This window comes from Elgaria multicarinata, chromosome 21 (genome assembly GCF_023053635.1).
Source record: "Elgaria multicarinata webbii isolate HBS135686 ecotype San Diego chromosome 21, rElgMul1.1.pri, whole genome shotgun sequence".
NCBI classification, from domain to species: domain Eukaryota; kingdom Metazoa; phylum Chordata; class Lepidosauria; order Squamata; family Anguidae; genus Elgaria; species Elgaria multicarinata.
In genome coordinates, this window is record NC_086191.1 from 2,640,848 (window position 1) to 2,667,331 (window position 26,484).

At 46.2% G+C, this 26,484-nt stretch overlaps 1 protein-coding gene across 1 annotated transcript; it reads right to left on the reverse strand.

The window, feature by feature from the left end:
* Positions 1–2,368: 2,368 nt before the first annotated feature.
* Positions 2,369–26,366, reverse strand: LIX1L (limb and CNS expressed 1 like). Its single transcript, XM_063146111.1, has 6 exons — positions 26,030–26,366; positions 13,818–13,981; positions 11,479–11,619; positions 7,816–7,911; positions 5,383–5,460; positions 2,369–4,475 (listed from the first exon to the last, which is right to left on the reverse strand). The coding sequence occupies exons 1-6, from the start codon at positions 26,364–26,366 to the stop codon at positions 4,233–4,235; spliced, it is 1,059 nt and encodes a 352-aa protein (XP_063002181.1). The 3' UTR covers positions 2,369–4,232.
* Positions 26,367–26,484: the final 118 nt, after the last annotated feature.

Genomic DNA, 26,484 nt, shown 5'->3' on the forward strand with positions numbered 1-26,484 from the left:
CCTCTCCCTCCCAAGGTAAGCCGGCCGACTCATTCACCGTCATGGCCACCTCCTGGGTCTCGGCCTCACCCTTCACGTGTTAGGGCTTTCTCCAAACATCCAGCCCTGCTGGGTCTCCTTTCCCCTTGCCAGAGTTTCTTTTCATGCTTCTTCCTCTCTCCCTCCCACCTCTGTCCTTGCTGGCTCATCCTCTATTCTGTCTCCTTCCTGGCTTCTTTGGCTCATCCCCTGACTCTTTTCCTGTGGTCTTGATCTGTCGTCCACCTTTCTTCCACTTCCTTCCTCCCCACCCCTCAATCGGCTCCAGCTGGGGTTTAAATGATGGCACCTTGCTAGCTGACCCAGCATAGCAGGCTGACTTCTGGGATAGGCCGTGGCTTCCCAGTCAACGTTGCTGACTCTCCAGAAGACCTCCAGTAGCTGCTGTCACTCATGGCCAGCTCCTTGCCGTATAAAGCAGGGCGATACCGTGAGTCTACGACACAAGGACATGCATGCTTGCATGTCAATTTCAATTTAAAAAAGGAAGACGCAACCACACACATTGCTATATGCTACACATTACTATATACAGCTGTTAGCCTTGCTGCTGCATTTTAACTAAACGCAAAGCAAAATTCTAAGCCGATCAAGGCAATATCAACCCAAGAGCATATTCTACTTAAAATCTAGTCCTAGGATGGAGAGCGCCTAGCTCCATCACGCCCTGCGACACATATCTGGAGTTGCCTTCCGAGATGTCAAAAGAAGAATTATTGCTGTTAACAAGTTATACTGCAAAAATGACTTGAAACTGGCAATACGAAGCCAGGCTATTTTTCCTCTCGGAAGGAATAACCACAGGGATCTAAAAGCCCTGCATTTGGGGGGGGGGGGGGGAAGGTGGGAGATACTACCCTCTATGTCTTCTAATTCCTCTCCAGCTGCCAAGAATTATTCTATGTGCAATGCCAAGCTCAGAAAGGCTGAGTCAGGGATGGCCAGGCTCAAAAAATACCTCTCATTTTACCCTGTAAATGAAGCATCTTCAGAGTGTAACCATGGGAATTAATCAGCTGCCTGCAACAGGACTGATGAGAAGTCAGACCCCAAAATCTAAGGCAGGTAACACTCAAACGGTAAAAAAAATAGTTTCCCACCACCATCCAAAAATGAGACAAAAACACAGTCCTACAGTTGTGCTTTCTGATACGTCTTGTTACCCCCAAGAGTAAATGACATAAGGTTCAAAGTCTTAACGATCGCTGCTATTTTCCTTATGCCATTTTAATAATCTAGTAAATAAGATTACACCCTGTAATCAGTGTTAGTTAATCTGGATTAACTACCACAATCAAAATAAACAAATTAGAATGCCCATTGCACCTGGAATTCTGCATTGAAAACTGGGAACACACCACTATCGTACCAATCTAATAAGATACGGAAGTGTTATGCTGTAACAATATTACCTTAAGGACCCTAGAAATGGATTCTAAGCAAGCTAAATTAAGGCTGCAATCTTACCTGGTAGCAAGCCCTACTAAAGCAATAGGACTTACTACTGAGTAGACATGTACATGCCTGGACTGTTAATCAGGAAGGCTACGCAAATATGTTACAACTGAGTAACTGGCTTCTCCGGTAACCTGAACTTTTCTTCCCTTTAGTGTTTAATGCTCCCTTTTCCAGCTACTCATAGATAGCTATTCCTTAAACATCACATTTTGCTGGTTCATGATACTATCTTACAGTCCGGAAGGTAGCTCTTTACACCTATGCACAAGAAGACGGGGCAGAGTCAAGCATGACATGCACACAAGGGGCTCCTTAGTGCTGATGAGTGAATGGGGGTTATGACTAACATGATTCCCCCTTCGCTGCACACGTGATTTGCAGAGCACCTCTGCCTCTGAAGCTTGCTTCAGGCAACTTTCTATATATATACATAGTCAGTATTGCTATTTAAGAGTCCTGCTCCTAGTTTCAGTCTCTTTATAAAAAGTGCATATATAAAGTTTGTATTCTAGAAAGGTTTTGGAATGCCCAAAGAGGCTATTTCCCCCCCGCCTTGCAGTCAGTCCAGAATTATAAACAGACTTCTGAATTTATGCATTTCGCCAACAAGTACCTCTGCTTATTGTGTGACAGGCTAACTCGTAAATCACTGTGCTAATGCAGAAACATGAGGCTGCTGTATGGGCAGCAAGCCGGAACAGCAGGCTGCGAGGACGGCACACCACAGCGCACAGCAGCTTTACACACTGGCTAATGCAAGCTATATAAGCAGAACCTAAGGTACCAGTTGAATCCAGGGTCCTGGTTTGAAGATAAACACAATCCTAGTAATGAAGTCATTTAAGCTGGCCTTTTCTTGGCTTCCCTCTGATTCAGTGGGGCAGTTTGCACATCATGGCGGCATAGTATGGGTTAATAGCCCCGCAAATTTGCAGGGAAGTGCATCGCGCACGATGCCCGGTTTCTGTAAACAGCCTCTGATCGGAGGTTGTCAGCATAATGTGCAAACATGGACCAATGTGCTGTTTAGAACGTAAACCGAACTACAAACCTCCAATGGGAGGTTGTTTGCAGAAGATGGAAGTGGTTCACAGCCAGTGTGCATCCCCGGCAATTCATGAGTTAAATTACCCACAATTTGCTGCCATGATAGACAAACCAGATCAGTAGCGAGGGGTGGTGGATTCCTTGCCTATGGCTTCCACAAGCCATGCCAGATGGGGCTGGTATGGAAACGGGGACAATTCAGGTGGAAAGGCACCCAAAGAAGCTGAGCCCTTTAGAAATAATAAGTCTAACAACTTCTCCATCCTGTGCAAGAGGCTCCCCGTTAAGCTTAATCATAAGATGAACTCCATCTTCTCTAGAGCCAGGATAATTCCTCTAAGCACCTCACCACCAGGGAAGCAACTGGGTGGTGCAAATAAAGAGGTTAGGAAGAAGCAGATACACTGGGCCGGTTCGCACGACTGCCCCAGCGTATTTAAGCCACGGTGGGCTGCAGTGTGTGCTGGTGGCCATTTTGAACGTCTGTGGTTTATCGTGACGTCCAAACCCGGCGAGGTCCTTTTGTTGGTTCCGCTGAGTGGGATTTGGCAATAACACCCCAGGATGCCCTGAATGCGGAAGCACGACCTAACTCGGTTAAACCCTTGGAGAATAGCGGAAAGCAGTGATTTAAGCGCTGTGCTTTTTCGGGGGTGATGGGAGGCAGAGTATATCAAAGAATGTAAACAGCGGAGATACGTTTGCCTAACGCAGGCGTGCAGAACCTCTTCCAGCCGGAGAGCCAAATTCCATACCAGAGAAGCTCCCAGGGTCCGCATTCCAGGATCGGGCAGAGTCAAAGGCAAAGGGGCCAAAATACCAGCAGATTGTAGCTTAAAGCTCTTATTGCAAGTTACTGGGCCTCATGAAAGGCATTTCGACCTCTTAGAATGGGGGAGGAAAAGCGGGGAAACCAAATTGTGATTCCAGGAAGGCCTGAGGTTCTACACACCTGACCGAACACAGAGCTGTGCATTATTATCCGTGACAAACGCTGGGATTTTCCTGGCAATGCGACATTTCCGCTTAATACTGCTGACTGTACAGTACCTGGGTAAAATTGAGATCTAAGTGAGTACGTGTTAGTCTATTTAACACTGAAAAGGCTACATTTAAAATGTGCTCTACAAAAAAACCCTCCGGCAGAGAGGAAAAAGATAACCGAGGAGATCCAAGTATAAAAGTCTATACAGAAATGTTTAACAAAGACGTTTTTAAAATGTGCAAATGGGCCCCCTATTCTGGAAAAGGAAGCATCTGTGCACACTCTTAAGTGACGTGGTTCAGATTAGCACTGAAGCCGAATTCTGAACTCGACATCTTGCAAAATGTCAAAATTCAGAATCTGAAATGTTTGTTTTGCTCTCTGATCGAAAGATACGTAAATCTCAAAAGTGCTGGGGAGGGGAGGGGGGCTGGGGGAGGAGGCGAGGTGAGGAAGGTTGTTCTTTTGCCACTTTACAAACCGATCAGACGAAAACCTCCACAATCCAAAAATGTCCCACCGCTGAGAAGGCAAGAAAAAACTGGAAGGAAATTAGGAGGATTTGGTTGAATATTTTGCCCCCTCCCCGTCAAATTTGTAACAGCACTAGGTCAGATCCCTTTAGCAGGTAAGTTGTGAAGAGGGGGGGTGGGGAGAAAGAGCAAGGAATGGAACGAGAAATAGAGCCACTTGTTTGCAGCTCCTAACAGTTGGAAGAGTGCAGGTTCCCTAGCTGGCCGGCTGCCAACATCAGGATGTCTTTCTTCTCCTTGTGGAACCTGAGCTCCTTCCCAGCCAGCCGGGCCTCATCCAGTTCTCGCTCCGTCAAGGCCAGCTCCCTGGAAAGGGCCCCTGGGATGTTTTGCTCCCGATTCACCCAGTCCATCGCCATCTGGTTCCTAATGTCGTCATCCAGAGCCCGGTGGGAGTAGTGAGCCAGCACCTCCTGGAAGGGAGAGAGGTCTGCAGATGAGTTTCTAAACTTGTCAGACTTGCGACGCCCAAACACCAGGGCAGCGGGACGGAGTTGACTGGGACCAATCACATAGGAGGCTCTGGTGGCAAATGGGCCGGGCTCCGGAGACGTTGCCGCATGGCTTAAGAGGCACTTCAAAGAAGCCGCATGAAGTTGGGAGAACAGTGAGGGACACAGCTAGGGTACAGGAGTTAAGGGATGGAGCAACAAGTCATGCAAAGCTGAGAAAAGGGAAGCAATTGCTGGAGTGTCTGTTTGGATCCATAGAATCATAGAATGGGAAGGGGCCTCTAAGGCCATCTAGTCCAACCCCCTGCTCAGTGAAGGAATTAAAGCACCCCTGACACATGGCTGTCCAGCTGCATCTTGAAGGCCTCTAGTGTGGGAGAGCCCACTGCCTCCCTAGGTCATGGGTTCCACTGTCGTACTGCTCTAACCGTCAGGAAGTTTTTCCTGATGTACAGCCGGAATCTGGCTTCCTGTAATGTGAGCCCATGATTCCATGTCCTGCACTCTGGGTTGATCAAGAAGAGATCCTGGCCCTCCTCTGGGTGACAACCTTTCAAGGACTTGAAGAGTGCTATCATGTCTCCCCCCAGTCTTCTCTTCTCCTCATACATGCCCAGTTCTTTCAGTCTCTCCTCATACCAGAAGCCACTAGCCCCACAAGTACACAGGGTGAGGAAGAACCCCCAACATCTGTAAGTGCTGACTTAAAAGAAATCCCCCTTAACGGACACACAGAAGTCCATGTCCAGGTTCACCCTCCCGTGCTGCTTTGGGAGAATCCATGGCCAGCTACATACATGTGCATCACACGAAGGACTGGATCGTCAGTTTGAAGATTCAGGGATCCTTCCCCACAGGCTCTGCTTACCTGTCGAGAGCACTGCCTCTCTCGCATGGCTTTGAGGCTGCCGTTCCAATGCAGCAGCTGGAATACGGTCATCAGCTCCTGCCAAAGGAAAGCAATCCCGTTTTGAGTGCTGTTTCAACACGAATGAAACCAAGGAAAGGAAATTCAACAGATGCCCACTGACAGGTCAAACGCTTTTAAGGAAAGTGTAACCAGATGTTCTAAGAGCAAAAGTTGCCCCCAGCTCCTACTACTGGTCTACTACTATGACATCCCACAGGGCTCCACCTTGACCTCTGTGCTCTTGAACATCTAAACTAAAGTGTTTAATGAGACAAGATCAATGGCATCAAACTCTCTTTTTTCCATCTGATTCAAGTGAGGTAGTGTTGAATTAGCGTCTGGGCTCTGCAAAGACCAATAACCAAGTTCAGTCCAGCCAAGATGGATGTGCTACTGGTAGTACATGGCTCATCTGCCTGAGGCAGTGGTGTTTAAACCACTTTTGAAAGGAGTTCACTCCATTTAAATTGCAGGATCACAATTTGAGAGTATTCCTGGAACAAGATTTATTACTGGGGACACAAGCAATGGCATGGAGTTTGCGCACCAGCTGCAACCACTTGTAGATAGCCTGGCAGTAGTATAGCCGTAGTATAACCTTCACATTACACTACCGTAAAGCAGTGTATACACGAGAGTGTCTTTGAACACAATTCAGAAACTTCAGTAAGTTCAAAATGCTGTGTTTTAATACTGTGAACCGCTGAGAGATTTTATTACATTCAGCAGTATATAAATGCCACAAATAAAATAAATACTTGACAGTTTCTTTGATTCATTCTATAGAGTCCTGTGTTGATGGGATTGTTCTGGTTAGATGTTGTAGCAGCCAATGAGTGTAGTTCTAAAACCCATATGTGAGAGAAACACTTCAGGCTTTCTTACCACTGCGATGGAATGTGGGTTATCCCACTTACGTTTCTTTAAAGAAAAACCTGAATCTTCGGTCTATGGAATCCACTCACACAGTTTTAAATGGGTTCACACAACATAGTAACCCACCATGGGCTATCGTGTTGTCTGAATACGGCGCATTTTCTGCAGGGTGGTTTGTTAACCATACAGTGTGGTTTATTTCCCCCCCGAATAAGCCACCTTGAGAACCCACGGCTTGTTCTTGGAGGTTAACAAGTCACAAGAGTGTAAGTGGGTTCTTTGCATAACCACCTACCCAGCGTAGTTGGCCACCCACCATGGGTCAGTGCAATTGCAAACCCTGCCAACGTTTGTGAAGGCTGAGGTATAAATAACTAAAATAAACTGACTCAGGACCTCGCATTTCTATCTGGAGACCAGACCCCTATATCTAACTACCATCTGCTGTGATCCAACACAGATCTCTCACATGTTTTGGTATTTCGAAGGAGAAAAGGGGTGAAGTGTGGGGATTACTGCTCCCCAGCTGTCTTTCTCGGATACAATGCAATATGGTAGAGGGATCACAGGGCCACTGATGAAAATCCCAGCTTTTATGAAGGCTTGTAAAAATACAGTGTTATTCTAAGTGCTCAAGACAATGTATGTCTGTTGCATAGCTGGATAGAAAAGAAAAATAAAAAAACAGCACCAGCTGTCTCGGGAAATACCCTGACATCTGCAGATGGATGGTATGGATAACCAGGATGTCTCCTGGGTTGTGTCTCTTACGTGCTTCTGTGCCACTTACAAACCTAGAACCTCTACACAGTGCACAAAGGCAAGCAACGGTGAAGCCAAGCTGAAGCTGATGCCCAAAACAACCCCGCAAGTATCTCTCAGGCAAACAAGACAGCCCCATACATACGCCGAGAACTGGGAGGGAATACACAAGCAAAGGAGTCGCTCTGTATAAACAGCCCCATTAATGTAAACCTCGCTCTGCTGAGCTGCTGGACTGTTACTATTCATGGGAGACAAACCAAAGGAGACGTCAGTACTAGGGGAGCCGGTTTACAGCAAATCCCCAAACAAAGTGTCAGCCCAAGACGCCTGCCTGCCTTCAAGAAACAGTCTGGCCCCGTTCCAGGCCCTAACAGTAGGACCCTGGGGCCTGCATCCCCCTTGACCCAATTCCTCTCCATTCAGTGTGCTGCCAGCATTGAGTGACCACCAGAGATTTCCTCTAGCGACACGCAAGAAACAGCCCTCACTTTTCCATCAGCGCGATTTCAAGGTTTCATCGCTTAAGAATCCTGCAAGATTTCAATCGTAGGGACTGCCCATATTTCTTAATTATGAAAAGCCAAACCCTCCCTGCATTTCTAAACAATTTGGTTTTCCCCTCTACTTTGCATTTAGTCTTAGCAGGCATGTTGCTGTTGTTTTTAAATAATCACGCAAAACGAAGACCCTAATTATGTACACAGCAAGTTCTAAGAGCCTGAGGCTGAATTGCTTAATTATGAAGAGTACCTGGAACTCTAACATGGACTTCCCTTTGTTGGACTCCAACATGAAGCGGAAAGCACCGATGCCTGTGCTTGGATTATCTGCTTCTTCTCTGTTGCCCTGCAGGAAAGACAATCATTTAAGGAATTCAGAGTAAGCAAAATCAGCCCTTATGCCCCTGGCAGACTTCTAATCCCAAGAGGCGTTTCCACAGGGCTAGAATGCAAGTAAGAATGGTGGACTTTAGCAGTTGAAGATGTGAAATGGGGTATCCCTCTTTTTCACATAGGGCAGCCTCTTTTCACAAAGTGCAGTGGGTCTCTTACTACACAACCCACAGCTCCAATTTACCCCCCCCCTCTGCTTTTGATGTACGTAGCTCTGTCTTAAAGCACTTAAAAGGAATTAGGATAGCAAAGGAGTTATAGCATTTAAGCACAAAACAGAAAGCTGCAAAATTGAATTTGTGTGCTGATTATCAATATTCCTCAAGTTTCAGGGAGTATTTGGCCTTACACGTAATTCCCACTGGGTCTAAAATAGCACGCCACTAATACTAGCCTCTCTTTGGAATTTTGCTAACTTGAATAAAATCCATCACTTATACATCTGAAACTTGGGATTACTATGCTATTGGCATAACAGAAACTATTCAAAACTGTAACTGGTACAAAATGTGGCAACTAGAACACTTTAGAAGCTAGGCACTCAGATCATATGACTCCTTTTCTGTATCATTTGCACTGGCCGCCTGTTAATTTCCAGGTCCAATTCATGGTGCTGGTTTTGGCCTTTAAAGCCCTAAATGTTTGGAACCACATTATCTGAAGGATCGCCAACACCTGTACAGGTCTGCCCAAGCATTAAGATATATGGCGCCAGCTGGAGCCCTTAGGTTGCTGGGTACCAGAGACAGGGGTTTCTCAGTGGTGGCCCCACAGCCTTGGAACTCTTTGCCTAGAGAGACATATAGCTTCATCACTACTGAATTTAAAAAACAAAAACATTGAAGACTCATTTATTCCAGTCTGCATTTGGTGCTTAAAAATCATTGGATGCAGCTTTGTGTGCATGTGTTAACTGCAATGCATGTTCGTATTTTTGTTATATGTGAGGGTAGTGCTCCCTGAAAGATAGGTTAGAAATCATCATCATCATATTAATATTATGAATAATGAAGTGTTCTTATCCTGCTCCTCAGCCAAAAGGCCTCCCACAACAGCTTACATTCAATCCGTAAAACCACTCAGTCCCTGCCCACAAGCTTACAATCTAAAAAGACACAACGCATGAGGAAAGAGAATAGGGAGGGAAGAGGAAAAAACTACAGTCGAATGGCCTTGCTTCCCAATCTCATCTCCAGTTGTCTGGAAATGGCTGCTGGAAGGAGGAGGTGGTTAGGATGGGGAAACCCTCAGGAAACTTTCACATTGCAGAGATTTCATGGGTTTCGAAACCGATGTGTTTAACAAACCAGTGTTTGTGATAGACCACACTCCCTGGTTCACACACAACATGCTGAGATTGGGGGGGGGGGGGAACAAACAACACGCTGGCAAACTTCTTCGCTGAGCCACGTGAGAGAAGGTTGGGGCGAGTCTGTGAGGCCAAATCCCTTGCGTTCATTCCAAATCATGCACTGAGTGCTGAACTATGGTTTAGCGTTACGTGAGAACACAGCCATGTTGCAGGCACGATAATTACTTAGGAATGACTCTTAAATCTCAATCTGACAGCCCAGCTCTTTGAGCAACAGAGGTACACAGAAACCACTAAGGGCACAGCTTCACTGCAGACTTAATCTGGTTTAATAGCTATTCATTCCTAGGAACTGTAGCTGTGTGGGTTGAGCTAACAATCTAAGAGAACTCTCACCAGGCCCCAAAGTACAATTCCCAGGATTCTTTGGGGGTAGCCATGGCAATTAAATCTCTATACAGCCAGAATAAAAGCTTACAGTGTAGATGTATTCTGAGCTTCAGAAAGTTTTTCCCGCCTAGTCTTTTGCTGAAGAAAAAAAGAATAACATCTTCTCTTATTGCTTTGACTCAGGCTAGTTAAGCATGAATGCAAAAGACATCAAGCACACAACCATCAGGGCTAGTAGCCATGGATAGCCTTCTCCTGCAGGAATTGATCCAACCCTCTCTTAAAGCCATCCAAATAGGTGGTAGTGAGTTCCATAATTTAACTATGCCCTGTGTGAACTTCTGTTTATCTGTCCTGAATCCCCCACCTTGACCCAATTCCGCTCCATTCAGTGTGCTGCCAGCATTGAGTGACCACCAGAGATTTCCTCTTAACGACACGCAAGAACTTTTCCATCAGTGCGATTTCAAGGTTTCATCACTTAAGAATCCTGCAAGATTTCAATCGTCCCAGCTTCGTGGGATTTCAATCATCCCAGCTTCGGGGGATGACCCCACTGGGTTCTAGTATTATGAGAAAGGGAGAAAAATGTCTCCCTGTCCATTTTCTCCACACCAGGCATTATTTTGTACGCCTCTATCACGTCTCCCCTTAGCCTCCTTTTCTCCAATCTAAACAATCCCAGTTGTTTTAACCTTCCCTCATAGGGGACTTGCTCCAGCCCTCTGATCTTTTTCATGGTTTTTTTTTTAATGTTTCAAATGACCAGAGCTGGACAGTTGTGGCCTTCCAGATGTTGCTGGACTGCAACTCGCATGATCCCTCACCACTGGCTCTGCTGGCTGAAGCTGATGGTAGCTGCTGTCCAAGAACATCTGGAGGGCCACACGCTGCATACGACGCTGGACCGAGTTGGAAAAAAAGTCTGGTGTAAGACTCAGTAAGGGTGTACTGAAAGCACCAAGTCCAAATTAATAGATGTGGACCTGGGGGAAAATCATAGAATAGCAGAGTTGGAAGGGGCCTACAAGGCCATCGAGTCCAACCCCCTGCTCAATGCAGGAATCCACCCTAAAGCATCCCTGACAGATGGTTGTCCAGCTGCCTCTTGAAGGCCTCTAGTGTGGGAGAGCCCACCACCTCCCTAGGTCACTGATTCCATTGTCGTACTACTCTAACAGTCAGGAAGTTTTTCCTGATGTCCAGCTGGAATCTGGCTTCCTGTAACTTGAGCCCATTATTCCATGTCCTGCACTCTGGGAGGATCGAGAAGAGATCCTGGCCCTCCTCTGTGTGACAACCTTTCAAGGATTTGAAGAGTGCTATCATGTCTCCCCTCCATCTTCTCTTCTCCAGGCTAAACATGCCCAGTTCTTTCAGTCTCTCTTCCTAGGGCTTTGTTTCCAGACCCCTGATCACCCTGGTTGCCCTTCTCTGAACACGCTCCAGCTTGTCTGCGTCCTTCTTGAATTGTGGAGCCCAGAACTGGACGCAATACTCTAGATGAGGCCTAACCAGGGCCGAATAGAGGAACCAGTACTTCACATGAATTGGAAGCGATACTTCTATTAATGCAGCCCAAAATAGCATTTGCCTTTCTTGCAGCCATATTGCATTGTTGGCTCATATTCAGCTTGCGATCTACAACAATTCCAAGATCCTTCTCGTTTGTAGTATTGCTGAGCCAAGGATCCCCTATCTTGTAACTGTGCATTTGGTTTCTATTTCCTAGATCTGGGTACTAAAGGGACCAAAGAGCATTAGCAGCTTCTTCTCTCCCTGACAATTGCATCCCGCAGGGCTTTCAGAATCACTTACGTTGAAAGATGCCAACGCCTCCGAGACGCTCTTTTCAATAAACTCGTCTGTGATCCTGCGGGATGGATGCTCATTGAACACAGAATTCATCAGCGCAATTTTCGCTGCGCTCCTTCTGGCTTCTGCTTTTGTCGGACAAAACTGGGAGGGGAGGGAGGGAGAAAGAGGCATAAGATGGGCACAAGGACCGTAATCATATGGCCAAGATCAATTAGATCCCACATACTCCAAAAACCCGTCCCCACCCCAATTTTTTATTATGTTGCAACCGGGCACTGCTAAATGGCTACACTCCCAACATCCTGAAGTCATTAGGAGCGGGTTTTTAAAAACCAGCAACTCCAGACATGTTGCGTGAAAGAACTACAGAGGCAGCTGAAGTCAGCACATATTACTTGCAGAAGGAAATACCACAGCTGGGTCTGTCAACAAAATTAATTAGCTTAAAACCAAGCTGTAACCACCCTATTCTAAACATTCGGAGCTGCTCTCCATGTGGGCAGGCAATTCAAAACTAGGATTGCTTGTTTTGGATGCCTGCCTCAACCCCAAAGACTACAGCAGCCTTCCCCAACTGGATTCATAGAATCATAGAATAGTAGAGCTGAAAGGGGCCTACAAGGCCATCCAGTCCAACCCCCTGCTCAATGCAGGAATCCACCCTAAAGCATCCCTGACAGATGGTTGTCCAGCTGCCTCTTGAAGGCCTCTAGTGTGGGAGAGACCACAACCTCCCTAGGTAACTGATTCCACCGTCGCACTGCTCTAACAGTCAGGAAGTTTTTCCTGATGTCCAGCCGGAATCTGGCTTCCTTTAACTTGAGCCCATTATTCTGTGTCCTGCACTCTGGGAGGATTGAGAAGAGATCGTAGTTTTTGAATAGAGGTGTTGGCAAGCCAAGGTCCTTCAAAAACTATGAATGCAGCTCTAGCACAGAACCCTGAAGATTGCAAGAACACCGATACAAACCGCAATTCAATATACTTTGAATTACAGCAGCCCACTGGCAGCTCGTTATCCCTTCCCAGCTCCTGAGGAAGGACGTCTAGTCCAAAACGTTGAGCACTTCTGGATAAAAATTAAAAAATATATACAATCCCCTGAGCTTGTCTCTTTGCATCTACGCTATTTGGTGCATTTTTTCCTTCTTGCATATCCCTCCCAATAGCAGCTATTTTGTGAGACTGCTCACGACGCTCCTTCGAAGTGCCCCACCAGCCCTAAAAGGTTGGAGACCGCTCTAAACCTATGGGATTTAGAGTAGCAGGGGACGCACGTTGAAGTCTCTGGCACAGCAGCATCTATGCCACCTTGCGCATCACACACTAGTCTTGTAGGATCGAGGGACTTTAAACATTTATAGCTCACTACCAGAACTGGCTGTTAGTATTTTGACGAAAGGCGCGGCAGCTATCAAGCAAAGCATTCTGACTCGATCGCTTCACGCCTGAGCCTAAAAATAAAACAGGAAACCTAGAGCCACCTATCTGGGGGCCAAACTAGCCCAGAGAAACGTAAGCAGCAGTACTGCAATAGGTGAGTGCTTACTGGATTGTAACCCTGATGCATAGGCGTGCGCAGAACATTTCATTAGGGTGTGCAGCCAGGGATTTTTTTTAAAAAAGGCGATCATTTATTATCATAATGGACGTTAATTTTATTCATTTATTTATTAAACACTGTAGACGCTGATGCCCTACTCTGCGTCCGGCTTCCCTGACCGCGGGAGGGCCGTTGCAGGTGGGGGGCAGAATGAGGAGACGCTCCTCAAGCCCCAGCATTGGTTGGGCTTTGTAGTGACACTGGCCGGAGCTTACAAGGCGATATTAGCTTCCGGGGCGCTTCGTCCTGGCCTCTTTGAAGCGTGGCTCACGGCAGAGAGGCTCCCAACAGAGTGATTATTTTTTTGCTCCTGCTGCAGGGAGCAACACCACGCTGTAGGGGGTGGCAGCAATGGAGCAGCTGGAGGACTGTTCCCGCTGCATCTGGATCCTCCTCTGGCTCCCTACTCAATGCTCCCTCAATTTGGCGCTTATTGCTTGAGACATTAGGATGTGCCTAGGCACACCCAGCACACCCCTTGCGCACGCCTATGCCCTGATGTGCCTGGAGGACCTCTCTCATCAGCCTGATAGGTTTGTACAATTTTGTACAGTTATCTTGCTACCAGTCCTGGATCAGGGCTAGCTGCAGTACGGAGGGAAGTTTGCTGCTATTGTTCCACTGAAGCCATCTGTACACCACTCGAGTAGCTTATCATCAGTCCTTCCAGACGGAAAGATCAGTAAGAAGATTAAGACAAAAAGTTAACCCAAACATACAGCTGAGACAATCTAACCTGGAAACTGCCAAAACAGCTCCCCCCTGGCAACGTGACATAGCAGACGTAAGGAGGGCTGTTGGACGGGACCATCTCGTAGACCACCAGAGCACCGTTTTTCAGATCAGCGCCACGGGATTGCTTCATTTGCCAGAATTCCTGAAGAGCTTCCACAACGTTGACTGAAAACAGAAAAATGGAGGGATGTGTCAGAATATTGGGGCTGGAATAAATTATTCTTCTCAGCAAGGACAATATGATCACTGCTGTCTCTTTGCCATGTTCCCCCTCTAAAGAGATACAAAAGGTGCTTCCACAGACTCAACGCCGAACAGCAGCCAACTCTAGGAGACAAAGCCTTGGATGATCAACACCCTCATGACAAAGGTTCAAAGCTAGAGGAAAAACGAATTACTGGATGCCACTTATTACAAAGTGTGCAAGATTTGGGGGGACTGTGAAGAATGAGCAAAACGTTCTCAGAGGGCTTGTTTTGAGGCAGAAAGTTCGGAGCATGTAAACAGTGCTAATATTCCCCTAAAAATAGTCACCCTCTTGACAATTAAAGAACAAGATGTTACCATGCCTTGGTGCACCATTCCGATGCAAGTGAAAAATGGTTACGGAGTGTTTGGAAGGTGTAAGAGCATCTAGTAAGGGCCTGGCATTAACACACCTGGCACGAATCACAATATTCTTGGAATGCCTCTAATTTGAGATGGAGGTACAAGAATATTTTGTGGTTAAATGTCAAATGCACAGTCATGCAAAAGAAAACAGAAGGCTGATTCATCCAACCCAGATTGGTACCATGGTTGGCAAATACCCAAAACCACAGAGATATCCAGCAAGTGTGATGCAGTCGCCCTGTCCAGGTCGCAACAGGCATAGGGTCATCCATCAGGGCAACCAAAAGCCAAGCCGGAAACCAGAGTGAAAAGGTTCAAGATAATCTACATCATCCAGGAATACTTGAAGCTGGATTGTTCGTGCAGAAGTACAGGGGGCAGAACATAATTAAGGAAGGGATATATCATGTACATCCCTTCTAGAGAAAAGAATACTAAAGCCAGGGTGGATAAAAATCAATTATTTAATTTTTTTTAAAAAAAAACCCTGATTTTTTAAATTTAAATGGGATTTTTTTAAATAAAATGCTTTTTGAGGAAAAATCTGCCTAAAGATAGTTTTCTATTTAAGATACATTATAGTGCAAAGGTTATTCATCATGAAGTAAGAATTAGTTTTTAATTATGTAGCATGAGGCTGTATATTCATGCAATGTTTACATTTTTGGGTAAATGAATTCCATTAATCCGTTCACCATGTCATGCTCTTCCAGAGGTTTCTGTAAGGTTATTGGGCAACTTTTCTATCTAGAAGATATGATCACAGGTGCTTGGTTTTACAGTTCTCAAAACTGTGAATTGATGTCTGCAGAGGTCACAATCCCATTGTGCCTTTGCAAATCTATTGTCATGTATAGCCCTACTGCTCCTGTATTGGGAGCAGGTGATGCAGGTAATCAATCAGAAACAGATTCAGACTCAGAAGACACCAAGACAGACACCAGGCAGTTAGAGCCAGTAAGGGAGGAGGTTCACACGGGAGAGGTTTCAGCTGCGAATCTGCCCCCTCCATAGACTATCTCTTCAAAGTCAAATCCTATGCTTTCAGTGGACAGGGAGTCAACTTCTGGGGGGTGAGCATTCAGAAATCTTACTCAATGCTAGGAATCGCAGGAAACTAAAACGTTCAGCGAGGTTAGCGGCAAAGAGACAGTCGGACATATTGCATGAGAAACCGCCTTGAAGTGATGGACATTTGAAAAGCCTTTTCTTTTCTTTGAACGGACAATTGTCTTGCTTAGTTTGCATAGTTTTTGCCTAAGGGGGAGTTTCACAGAAGGTGCCTAGTTTGTGTTACAGAAGTGTTTATTGCTTGCAATAAAGCTTTGTAAATTGCCTAGCACTTTCGTCTCCCAGAAAAAGCTGGAGCAGCTACAGTACACGACATCTATGTACGCAGAATCAACCCCATACCTCTTAAGTGCGAAGTTTCAAAAAATTCAATGAATAGAGTGCACTTTTTTTGGGGGGGGGGGAAAGGAAGTCACATGATTAAATCGAGTCTTTCTGAGTAGTGATTTAAATCATGATTTAAATCAAATCCACCCTGACTAAAACTACTAACGGTACTCTTCGCCATGCACATTTTCAACAAAGAAAAAGTACCGTCACATTAATTAAGGAGTTCAGTTTTACTGGCTACATGAAGAAGAGACATTAGGTGTACATTTTAACATGGGGGAAATTTAAAAAAACACACAAATCTGGGGCTTGGGGGATTTTTAAAGCATCTTTTTTTAACTGCCTTGTTATATTGTCTTTCTGTCTTAAATAACTCCTCTGGCTTGCTTGGCCCAGCTCCACCACCACATAAGCATAAGAACAATTCTATCTAGCCTGTGTTTTTTGCACAGTGCATTTAGTCAGAGACGCTGCAAGACCCAAACTTCCAAGCTGGTAATTATGCTTAGACCAGAGCCATTTCCATAAGACGGAAAATTGGAATCAATGCCCATATTTGATTGGAAGGCAAACTTCATTTTTATGAGACTTTAAGTGTAGGTTTAGCATAATGAGATGCAATTGTAAGTATGTTATGTTTAAACGAAAGAAATTTAGTGTTTTGTTTATGTGTCTTTTTTAATCAAAACTCAATTGAATTTTTTTAAACAATCTAATCTAAATTTTAAACTTTCCATTTTAATTTAAGAAAACACTGATTTTTGTCCACTTTGAAGGCACACCAATGAATGCATGAAATTCAGATATGAATAAGTAGAGTTCTCTTGTATGAATGTTAAACATTCACGTTGATCCAAAGAGGGAGAAGACACAGAGAAGCATCTGAACCCATCACATTCCATCAGATATAGTAGCACACTAATTGCAACGAATATGCCCTTTAACTGCTCACCCATGAAATTCAATCAAAAGTTTCCTGTTAGCTAATTTGAGGCTGCACTTCTCTATATACATTTACCACAGAGCAGGACCCATTGAACCCGGGGTGGGTGAGAGGGCTTACTTTTCTAGTCACCATGCAGAGGATTTTATTTATTTATTTATTTATTTGATGACTGCATTTCTATTCCGCCCATGAGAATAAGCTCTCTGGACAGTTCACAAGACAAAACTTAAAACAGTATTAAATCACAGTAAAAACCAAATTAAAAGATAGAACTCAGTCACATTACTGAGAAAGTGAACCAGACGAGACTGCAGCAGGTATAAATGGTGCTTTCATACACCTTTTAAAGAAAGGTGGCGGCTACTGGAGATTCACCAAAGTCCAAGCCTGAGTATCTTTTGGCAATGCTGTAAGACTGGTCTGCCCTTTAAGAAGAGTGACCATAGGGAAAGAAGGACAGGGCTCCTGTATCTTTAACAAGATACGGGTCTTTAGGCTCAATGTACTCTGTAAATGTATTTAAGACTAAAACATGATGTGAATTGGAGAACTTGAAAGCCTCAAGGGGTGTGAGAAAGACTGAAAAACCTACCCAGTTGAATTTTAAATTTGCCTTTTAATAATGTATTAGTTTCAAATGTTTTAATTAGTTATATGATGCTTGCATTGGTGTTGTACTCTGCCTCGATCCAGAGGGAGGCGGGTAACAAATAAATTTATGATGTATAGAAAAGGGAATTTCAGCGGGTGTCATTTGTATGCATGCAGCACCTGGTGAAATTCCCTCTTCATCACAACAGTTAAAGCTGCAGGAGCCCTGCCCTCTTTTGTATCTGGACACTCTAGCATAGCTCCTGCACTTTAACTGCTGTGAGGAAGAGGGAAATTCACCAGGTGCTGCATGCATACAAAGGACATCTGTTGAAATTCCCTTTTCTATGCAACTGTTAAAGATACAGGAGCCCTGTCCTCCTTTTCATATGGTCACCCTACTTTAAGGGCTCAGAATTAAGTTGGGATCACCATGCTAGGTGCCACATCTGGGTCAGATGAATAATGCCAAACACCACATTTTTTTCTTTTGTACTTATCATTTAGGTTTTAAGAACAAGAAAAAAGAAAAGGGAAAACACACAGAGAAAGGCAGGATGACCACAAAGGAGAATTTTAACCACTGCATGAAAACGAGAGTTTCTGCTCCTTTGTATCTAGTCACTCTAAAGCAGTGGTTCTCAACCTGGGGCGCTCCAGATGTGTTGGACTGCAACTCCCAGAATGCCCCAGCCAGCTGGCTGGGGCATTCTGGGAGATGCAGTCCAACACATCTGGAGCGCCCCAGGTTGAGAACCACTGCTCTAAAGAGAGGAGACAGACATATACAGTGAAACAACAAATAATGCAGTTTGCAAAGCTGAAAAACTGCTTGGATTAAATTTTACTCCGCTTTCTGGCCCCAAGACTTCGGGGTGGAGCTGGCTTTAAATTTAAAGTAACTAGCCTAAAAGAGAACCTAGCCTGTATGGCAAATGTAAGATACGCACATTTCAATTCTTTCAGAGCACACCTGCGAAAACCCAACTGTCCATTTCAAAGGGAAACTTGAGTTTATGCATCAAAAGTTGGATTAGAAAGGTCTCAAGTTTGGGCGGATGAAGCCGTATGTAAAAGCAGCCCTAGCCAACCCAATTAACTATGTCTGTGCTAAATATACATCTCGGGCATCTGCTGGGATGCTTCAAAGCGAGAACTGAATAATTCAGTGCCCTCAATTCACAAGCTACTCAGGGGAGGAAAGAGGCATGCAAGGCCCCAATCCTGGGCATGTTACGTGAAACTAGGACACGCTGCAGATGCTCACCTGTTCTGCTTTGCATCCAGCATGACATGTGAACCTGGAATTCTGGGTTGAAGGGGAAACAATCCAGACTTTTCACCTGTGGTCTGTTTCTGGTTTGTTTTCTAAAGCAGAAGTGGAAAGTGGGTGGGAGGCAGGTTGTTCACTCCCACACTGGTCATTCCACGTGAACGGAGTCAGTGTGAAAAAGCAGGCTCCTACATATATGCACACACCACATGTGACAGTTGCAGCACATCAAAGTATGACTCGGCTACAGCCAGACTATTATTATCACCACCATCATCTTAATTTATTAGTCACCTTTCTCTTTAAAAAAACACCAAGTCAACTTACAAACTTTAAAGACATACGAAATATAAAATAACTATAACAGTTTTCATTAAAATGCCAAATCTAAATCATTAGTAAAAATAACGAAAAACAACAAGACAAGATGAACATCCCCCCATATTCCTTCCCACATTGCTTCCAAGGGTTCTCTGCAAGTAATTGTTTGGGCTGTTTGCACATAACTGGGGCATTTGGTGGCAAACCGTGAGTTAATTAACCCACGATTTGCAGGGCTGTGCATTACTTGTAAGCTGCTTCTAGTTCGTAGCAGCAACCTACAAACATCCCATTTGTAGGTTGTTAGGATGTCTGAATCTGGTCGCTTTGGGTTATTCATGGCTTAAACAACCCACAGTTAACCTAAGGATAAACCACGGGTGTGGGGCCACCACTGAGAAAGCCTTGCCAGAAGTTACAAGATCAATTCATCATTTGTCTAGAAAGTAGCCAAGTGGAGTTGGTTTGGGGATTCTTGAAGCAGCCATAGTGGCACTTCATAGCTAAAGCTTGGAATCACAGAATAGTATATAGTAACATAATATTCAAAATACCATACAGAGAGGGAGGCCTTAGCTAGACCTACTTGCTATCCCGCAACGGAGGGAAGATCTCGCGTTGTGTTTAACGCGAGATCCCTCCTCTGTCTACACGTGACACGCGATGACCTCAGCAGGAGAGGCGTCGCGTCCGCCATTTTGTTTTATTTTTTAAAAGATCAGAAGTGCACGAACTCTTGTGCGCTAAAGGCAAGTCCTTTTTAAAATTTAAATTAGTTTCCCCGCTCCCCCAGCAACACTCCTCCTCGTGAGGAATCACACGGAGCCGGGTCAACCCGCTGCTCAGCCCGGGACCGTGGGAAAACTGGGGCCAAAGGGGAGGGCTATATCCCGGGGCAAGGGAGGGATGTGGACGCACAGGGACGATACCAGGGTTCGCCCCGTGATGAAGCCCCGTCTAGCTAAGGACCAGAGCTACACAGGGCTGATGCTAGTCAGAGCATCAGTATTTACAGTAACAGGTATGCCGTAAAAATGATTATTTTTCAAGCTGTCAGTCCATGAACCCACTGCTTCATGTAGGAAGACAAAATTCATCCTGTACTTGTTAAGAGTCAGTACTTTCCTCTTCACTGGCATTCTTAATAACCCTATTCTAATGACACCTTAAAAGAAATGACAAAAAAAGGTTGCACACGGCCTGCACTGCTCCTTTCGTACACAAACTTGCTGTCTTGCGTTTTAAACAATCTATTTATCTATTAAAATGTTTTTATCCTGCCTTATATCACTGGGATCTCAGGGCAGCACGCAGACAAAATCTAGAGGTTCTCACTTAAAAGGAGAGATGGAAAACACAGCATCTGTGGCCAAAGTAAAAATAAAACGATTATTTTGGCTAGAAACATTTGAACAAGCGAACAGAGAAGTCCAGGTTTCCATGAAGAGCTGGCTGAGTCTTGCCTCAAAGTATGCAAACACGGCATACAAGATAAAAAGCCTAACGAAGAACAGCTTTCCCGAGGCTCTTTCCTGGCCCCTACAATACTATGGAAAAGTAATGTCGAAAGCACTACAATGTCTGAAGTTGGCTTACACTAGGGTCACACGGCGCTTGAAGGTTAGAGAAAGAGGCCACTTCCATTGGCATCAGAAAACTGCTATTTTGGGCTGCATTAATAGAACTATAGCTTCCAATTCGTGTGAGGTACTGGTTCCTCTCTATTTGGCCCTGGTTAGGCCTCATCTAGAGTATTGCATCCAGTTCTGGGCTCCACAATTCAAGAAGGACGCAGACAAGCTGGAGCGTGTTCAGAGGAGGGCAACCAGGATGATCAGGGGTCTGGAAACAAAGCCCTATGAAGAGAGACTGAAAGAACTGGGCCTGTTTAGCCTGGAGAAGAGAAGATGGAGGGGAGACACGATAGCACTCTTCAAATACTTGAAAGGTTGTCACACGGAGAAGGGCCAGGATCTCTTCTCGATCCTCCCAGAGTGCAGGACACGGACTAATGGGCTCAAGTTACAGGAAGCCAGATTCCAGCTGCCCATCAGGAAAAACTTCCTGACTGTTAGAACAGTACAACAATGGAACCAGTTACCTAGGGAGGTGGTGGGCTGTCTCACACCACAGGCATTCAAGAGGCAGCTGGACAGCCATCTGCCAGGGCTGCTTTAGGGTAGATTCCTGCATTGAGCTGGGGTTGGACTCGATGGCCTTATAGGTCCCTTCTAACTCTACCATTCTATGACCCTGGTCCTCAGGCAGAAGTGTCTGCCTCAGTTAAGGAACGCTGCACATCTTATGACTGGAACACATATAAACATAGGAGCTGTTATGCTAAGATGTCCTCCCAACTTCTATAAACACATTTGTATCTTTAAAAAAGAAATAACCCTTCAGAATACAGGGGGGGGGGGAACCCTTCAAGCAGAAGGATTGCTAGTGAGTTGAAGAAAAGCTTGAGGTGATATACTATGTAAAACTAGCACACTTCCAATGAACTCCTTCAATTCTGGATCAGAAGAAATACCGGACATTCTAATATTGGTGTTCACAGATCTTTGGGTCCACCGGAACGCTAACCATGAGTCTCTTACGGCTGTTCCCAATCAGCACCAACATTCATCAATGTTAAGTGTAGCTGTTTTTTAAACCCACACAGATGCGGATAGCAAACGGACCCAAGTCGATAGAAACTGAAACAAGAATCCCAAGAGACCTCCTGGATTAGACCAAAGACTTATCTAGTGCAACAGCCTGTTTCTTCTTAGAGCGGTAGACCAGATTCCCCTGGGAAGCCCACATAATGGAGCAATGAGGACATTGTTTTTAGGACTAAATACTGAAAAAGCCCAAATAGTTTGCTAACTCCTCTCACATGGGGGGAGATGAGAAAGGAAAAATGGTGGCCTTCACCAAATTCATCCCTCGTTCACCCCTCCATTATTAGAAAGCTCTTGTTGATAACGTTCCCCCAGCTCTGATTGTAAGGGCCTCCAAAGAACTTCTTTAATGTTGCTCTATCAAGACGACCTTCATGGACTTCTCCCATTTAAAGATCTCAGGGTTCTGCTGGATTCTCCTCTATAGTAGAGATGGCATAACCGCCCGTCCCACAGATCCTCTCCCCGCTCTCCACCCCAATACAAACACCCAACACCACCCTAGAGGTCTTTCAGCAGCAGTGATTGTGAAGACGCAACCCTCCATATTTTTCAGAAGAAGGGCTGGCAAAGACAGCAGCTGGATCTCAGCAGCAGAAGCCGTGCCAGTCCGAAGATGGAAACTGCAGCACGTCCGTAGACAAACACGCCTATGTGAAAACATGAATGCTTTTGTTTGCATGAAGCAGGGAAAGAGAAATCATCTCTCAAAACCCCTGGCGAGTACGAAACGCTAGCCCACGTTTGCGCTTCCTAGCAAAACGGCAGGCATTTACAGTCAGGGAGCACTTTGCTGTTATTTATATCCATTGTTTATGGCCTTGGATCACAAACTCTGGTCCCTGCCTTGTGTATGACAGCACAATCTGACTTGCATATTAAATAGGAAAGAGTAAATGATTCCACATGGCCCCCAGAGCCTTCCAAAGCCAGAAAAGGAGTGTTGTGTTTAAGCCACAAATTGCCTTCCAAGTCTTTACCGCTTAAAATGTGCAGCGTCTACTGGACCTGCTGCTGTTGTTGCCTGACTCTCCAAAAAGCCGTTCTCTCCCCCAGCACACGCACCTTTGGAAAAGACGGACTATTTTTCCACTTAGAAGTTCATAAAATTTCCTATTTTAATTGTCCCTTCTCCACCCTTGCCCCCAAGACAGCCAAACAGCTCTTGATGACGAACCAAGTTTAAGGCCACCCCGGACACACAGCTTGGGTCCCTCTAGGCAATCCTAGAACAAAACATGTGCAGCAGGCTGTACCTCAACAAACACGTCCCATCCCAACGCAGACAGTCTGAACAGACTGGTCTCTTCTCGCATCCAAGGATGAACAGGGACAGAAGATACCTGTATTCTGAGAATAGGGCTGGGAAGGACTTATTGATGCAAATCTTTGGGCAGGAAGAAAGTCCCCCTTTTTCCATGCTAGCTAAAAGCATCAAGAGTTCAGACGCGCACCCCTAGAGCTGAGCTTAAACCAAAGTATAAAGAACTTCAAACTGCCAAAGAAGCAATGGGCCTAAATAGCATTATTAATATATACGCTGCGTGAGTTTTTAAAGTTGGATGCCAAAGAACACCAATGAAAGATAAATGAATGAATGAACAAATAGCAAGGTTCACGGGGTTGTAAGTCGCTTCCACTCAATGGCCCTGTTCAGAAGACATCTTAAACCATGGCTTTAACCACGGGGGTTAAGCCAGAAAGCCGGGCTGTGTTCAGAAGACACCTTAAACCACGGCTTTAACTGTGTTGAATAAAGCAAAAAGCCTTATTCACCATGGTTAAAGCCATGGTTTAAGATGTCTTCTGAACACAGCCCGGCTTTCTGGCTTAACCACCGTGGTTAAAGCCATGGTTTAAGGTGTCTTCTGAACAGGCCCATTATCAGTGTGGAGGCTTTGCTTAGCAGAGCAAACAACGGAGGGATGTAAGAGAAACAGCAAGCAGGAATTGGAGGTAAACCACACCAACTCAAGTTTCTCCTCTCTCCAAGATACCCGGAACCCACACCGCTGGGACTCTCCCATTCATGCTCCTTTTCCAAAACAACAATTTCCCCTCCAGAAGTGGACAGCCCTGCCAGTCACTCCTCACACACACATACAAAAGCCCCCACATCAGTTTTTAACCCCAGTACATTGGGGGAAACCATAGGGTTCTTTCACCAGTTCTCTCAAAGATCCCTGTGTTTTAAAGGAAATTTGGTCTCCCAGGACTGGCTAAATGCATTTCAGGGTCCAAGGTGGAACACCCAGAGCCCATGTGTGTGTCCATTCCTACTATTATTTCTGCCTTGCATGTGCCTTTCTCTAGGCAACCAGATTCTTACTGGTCTGGGCAGAATTCTCTCTTCCTGGCCAGTTGTCAAAACAGGAGGATGTAGAGATTGGGGGAATGGGGTGGGTGGAGGTGTACAGTCAACATTTGTTATTTCCTCCCCCAGTTGCAGGTGGAAAACGGAGACATTGTGGCATCGTAGCTAAGAGCTACAAACCAAACCAAAAAAATATATATCCTGGTTTCCAATCTCACGTTTTGCCTTGAATTTACTACATGGCCTTAGTTAGGCCAAACACAGACACTCCCTTTCAGCCTCAGCCTCCTTCATCTGCAATAAAGAGGATAATAATACTGACACCTTACAGGGTTGTTGTAAGGATTGCAACCAGATAATGCACATGAAATACTTTGAGCACGTGAAAGCACTATGTAGATGAATGTGCTTTTTATTGCTTGTACTGTATTTTGACTACGCAAGGGCTAAAAACCAATGCTGTTTCCTGCCAGAGACCAGCACTCTGTCCTTACATGCCAGGAGGGAAAGGCACTCTTCATAAGTTCAAAGAGATTTTGCCTTTGCATCCAACTTTGTTTTGGTCTGGAAGGAAAAAACTCTTTGCGCATCAGTAGAGGCTCTTTGCCCTTACGCTTTCTTTCTTTCTGAGAAGGCATTCTGCATATGCTCAGAGGCACTCCCCTTACGTTTCACTGACTGGTTATCAAAAGTGAAGGGCATTCGGCATATGCTCAGAATTCTGGTTATCAGAAGAAAAAGGTGTTTTGCACATGCTTGGGATCGTGACCCTTACGTCTAACCAAATGGTTATCAGTAGAAATAGGCCTGCTCTATATGCTCAGGATCACTACCTTTACCTCTAGACTGGTTTGCACGTGCTCAGGATCATTACCCTTCCGTCTCAACCAAATGGTTACTGGAAGAGAAGGGCCTTCTGCACATGCTCAGGATCACTACCCTTACCTCTAGACTTATTATCAGAAGGAAATGGTGTTCTGCACATGCTTACACTCGGTTATCAGAAGGAAACGGCCTTCTGCACGTGTTCAAGACCACTACCCTTACGTCTGATCAACTGGTTATCGGAAGATTCAGGCCTTCTGCACATGCTCAAGACCACTACCCTTACGTCTGATCAACTGGCTATCGGAAGATTCAGGCCTTCTGCACGTGCTCAGGATCACTACCCTTACCTCTAGACTTGGTTATCAGAAGGAAATGGCGTTCTGCACATGCTCAGGACCACTATCCTTACTTCTGTTCAACTGGCTATCAGAACAGAAGGGCGCTCTGCACGTCCTCAGGATCACTACCCTTACCCCTAGACTCGGTTATCGGAAGAGATGGGTGTTCTGCACATGCTCAGGATCACTACCCTTACCTCTAGACTCGGTTATCAGAAGGAAACGGCATTCTGCACATGCTCAGCACCTTTACCCTTACGTCTGATCAACTGGCTATCGGAACAGAAGGGCGTTCTGCACATGCTCAGGATCACTACCCTTACCTCTAGACTCAGTTATCAGAAGGAAACGGCGTTCTGCACATGCTCAGGACCACTATCTAGACTCGGTTATTGGAAGATTCAGGCCTTCTGCACATGTTCAAGAACACTACCCTTACGTCTGATCAACTGGCTATCGGAACAGAAGGGCGCTCTGCACATGCTCAGGATCACTACCCTTACCTCTAGACTCAGTTATCAGAAGGAAACGGCGTTCTGCACATGCTCAGGACCACTATCTAGACTCGGTTATTGGAAGATTCAGGCCTTCTGCACATGTTCAAGACCACTACCCTTACGACTGATCAACTGGCTATCGGAACAGAAGGGCGCTCTGCACGTGCTCAGGATCACTACCCTTACCTCTAGACTCGGTTATCGGAACAGAAGGGCGCTCTGCACGTGCTCAGGATCGCTACCCTTACCTCTAGACTCGGCTATCGGAAGAAACGGGCCTTCTGCACGTGCTCAGGGGCACTCTGGCTCCGTGTGCCTGCCCTCCCCCGACGCCCGTCCCTCCTCCTCCTCCTGCTCCTCCTCGCGAGGGAGGCTCGGCGCTCTGCACGTGCTCAGAGGCGCCGGGCAGCGCCCCCCGGGACTCACCGCGGCCGTATCCCTGCGTGTGCTTGGCGAAGCTGCGGACCACGGCCTCGACGGCCTCCCTCAGCACGGCGGGCGGCCCGGCCGCGCCGGCTCCCGAGGCCACGGCGGCGGCGGCGGCGGCGGCGGCCGTGACGCCGGGCAGGAGCAGGGGCGGCAGGGGCGGCGGGGGCGGCGGCGGCCCCAGGGTCAGCGTCAGCCCGAGCGGCGGCGGGGGCGGCGGCAGCGGCGGCGGCGGGGCCGAGGCGGCCAGGGCGGCGCCCGCCGTCACGCCGGGCCGCAGCGAGCGCAGCGCGCCCCCGACGCCCGGCTGCAGCCGCTGGACGCGCAGCGACTCCATGGCGGTCCACAAGCAGGCGGCTGAGGCGGCCCCGTCGCCCTCGCCTCAGGCCCGCGCGTCACTCAGCGCGGGGCGGGCCAATGGCAGAGCGGGGCGGGGCCGCCGCCGCGTGCCGCCG

Coding starts and splice junctions, on each gene's coding strand:
- LIX1L (XM_063146111.1), bottom strand. CDS start 26,366: ATGGAGTCGCTGCGCGTCCAGCGGCTGCAGCCGGGCGTCGGGGGCGCG. Junction 11,620..13,817: donor GCTGTTTTGGCAGTTTCCAG/GTTAGATTGTCT, acceptor CTCCCCTCCCAG/TTTTGTCCGACAAAAGCAGA. Junction 4,476..5,382: donor AGAGGCAGTGCTCTCGACAG/GTAAGCAGAGCC, acceptor TCTCCCTTCCAG/GAGGTGCTGGCTCACTACTC.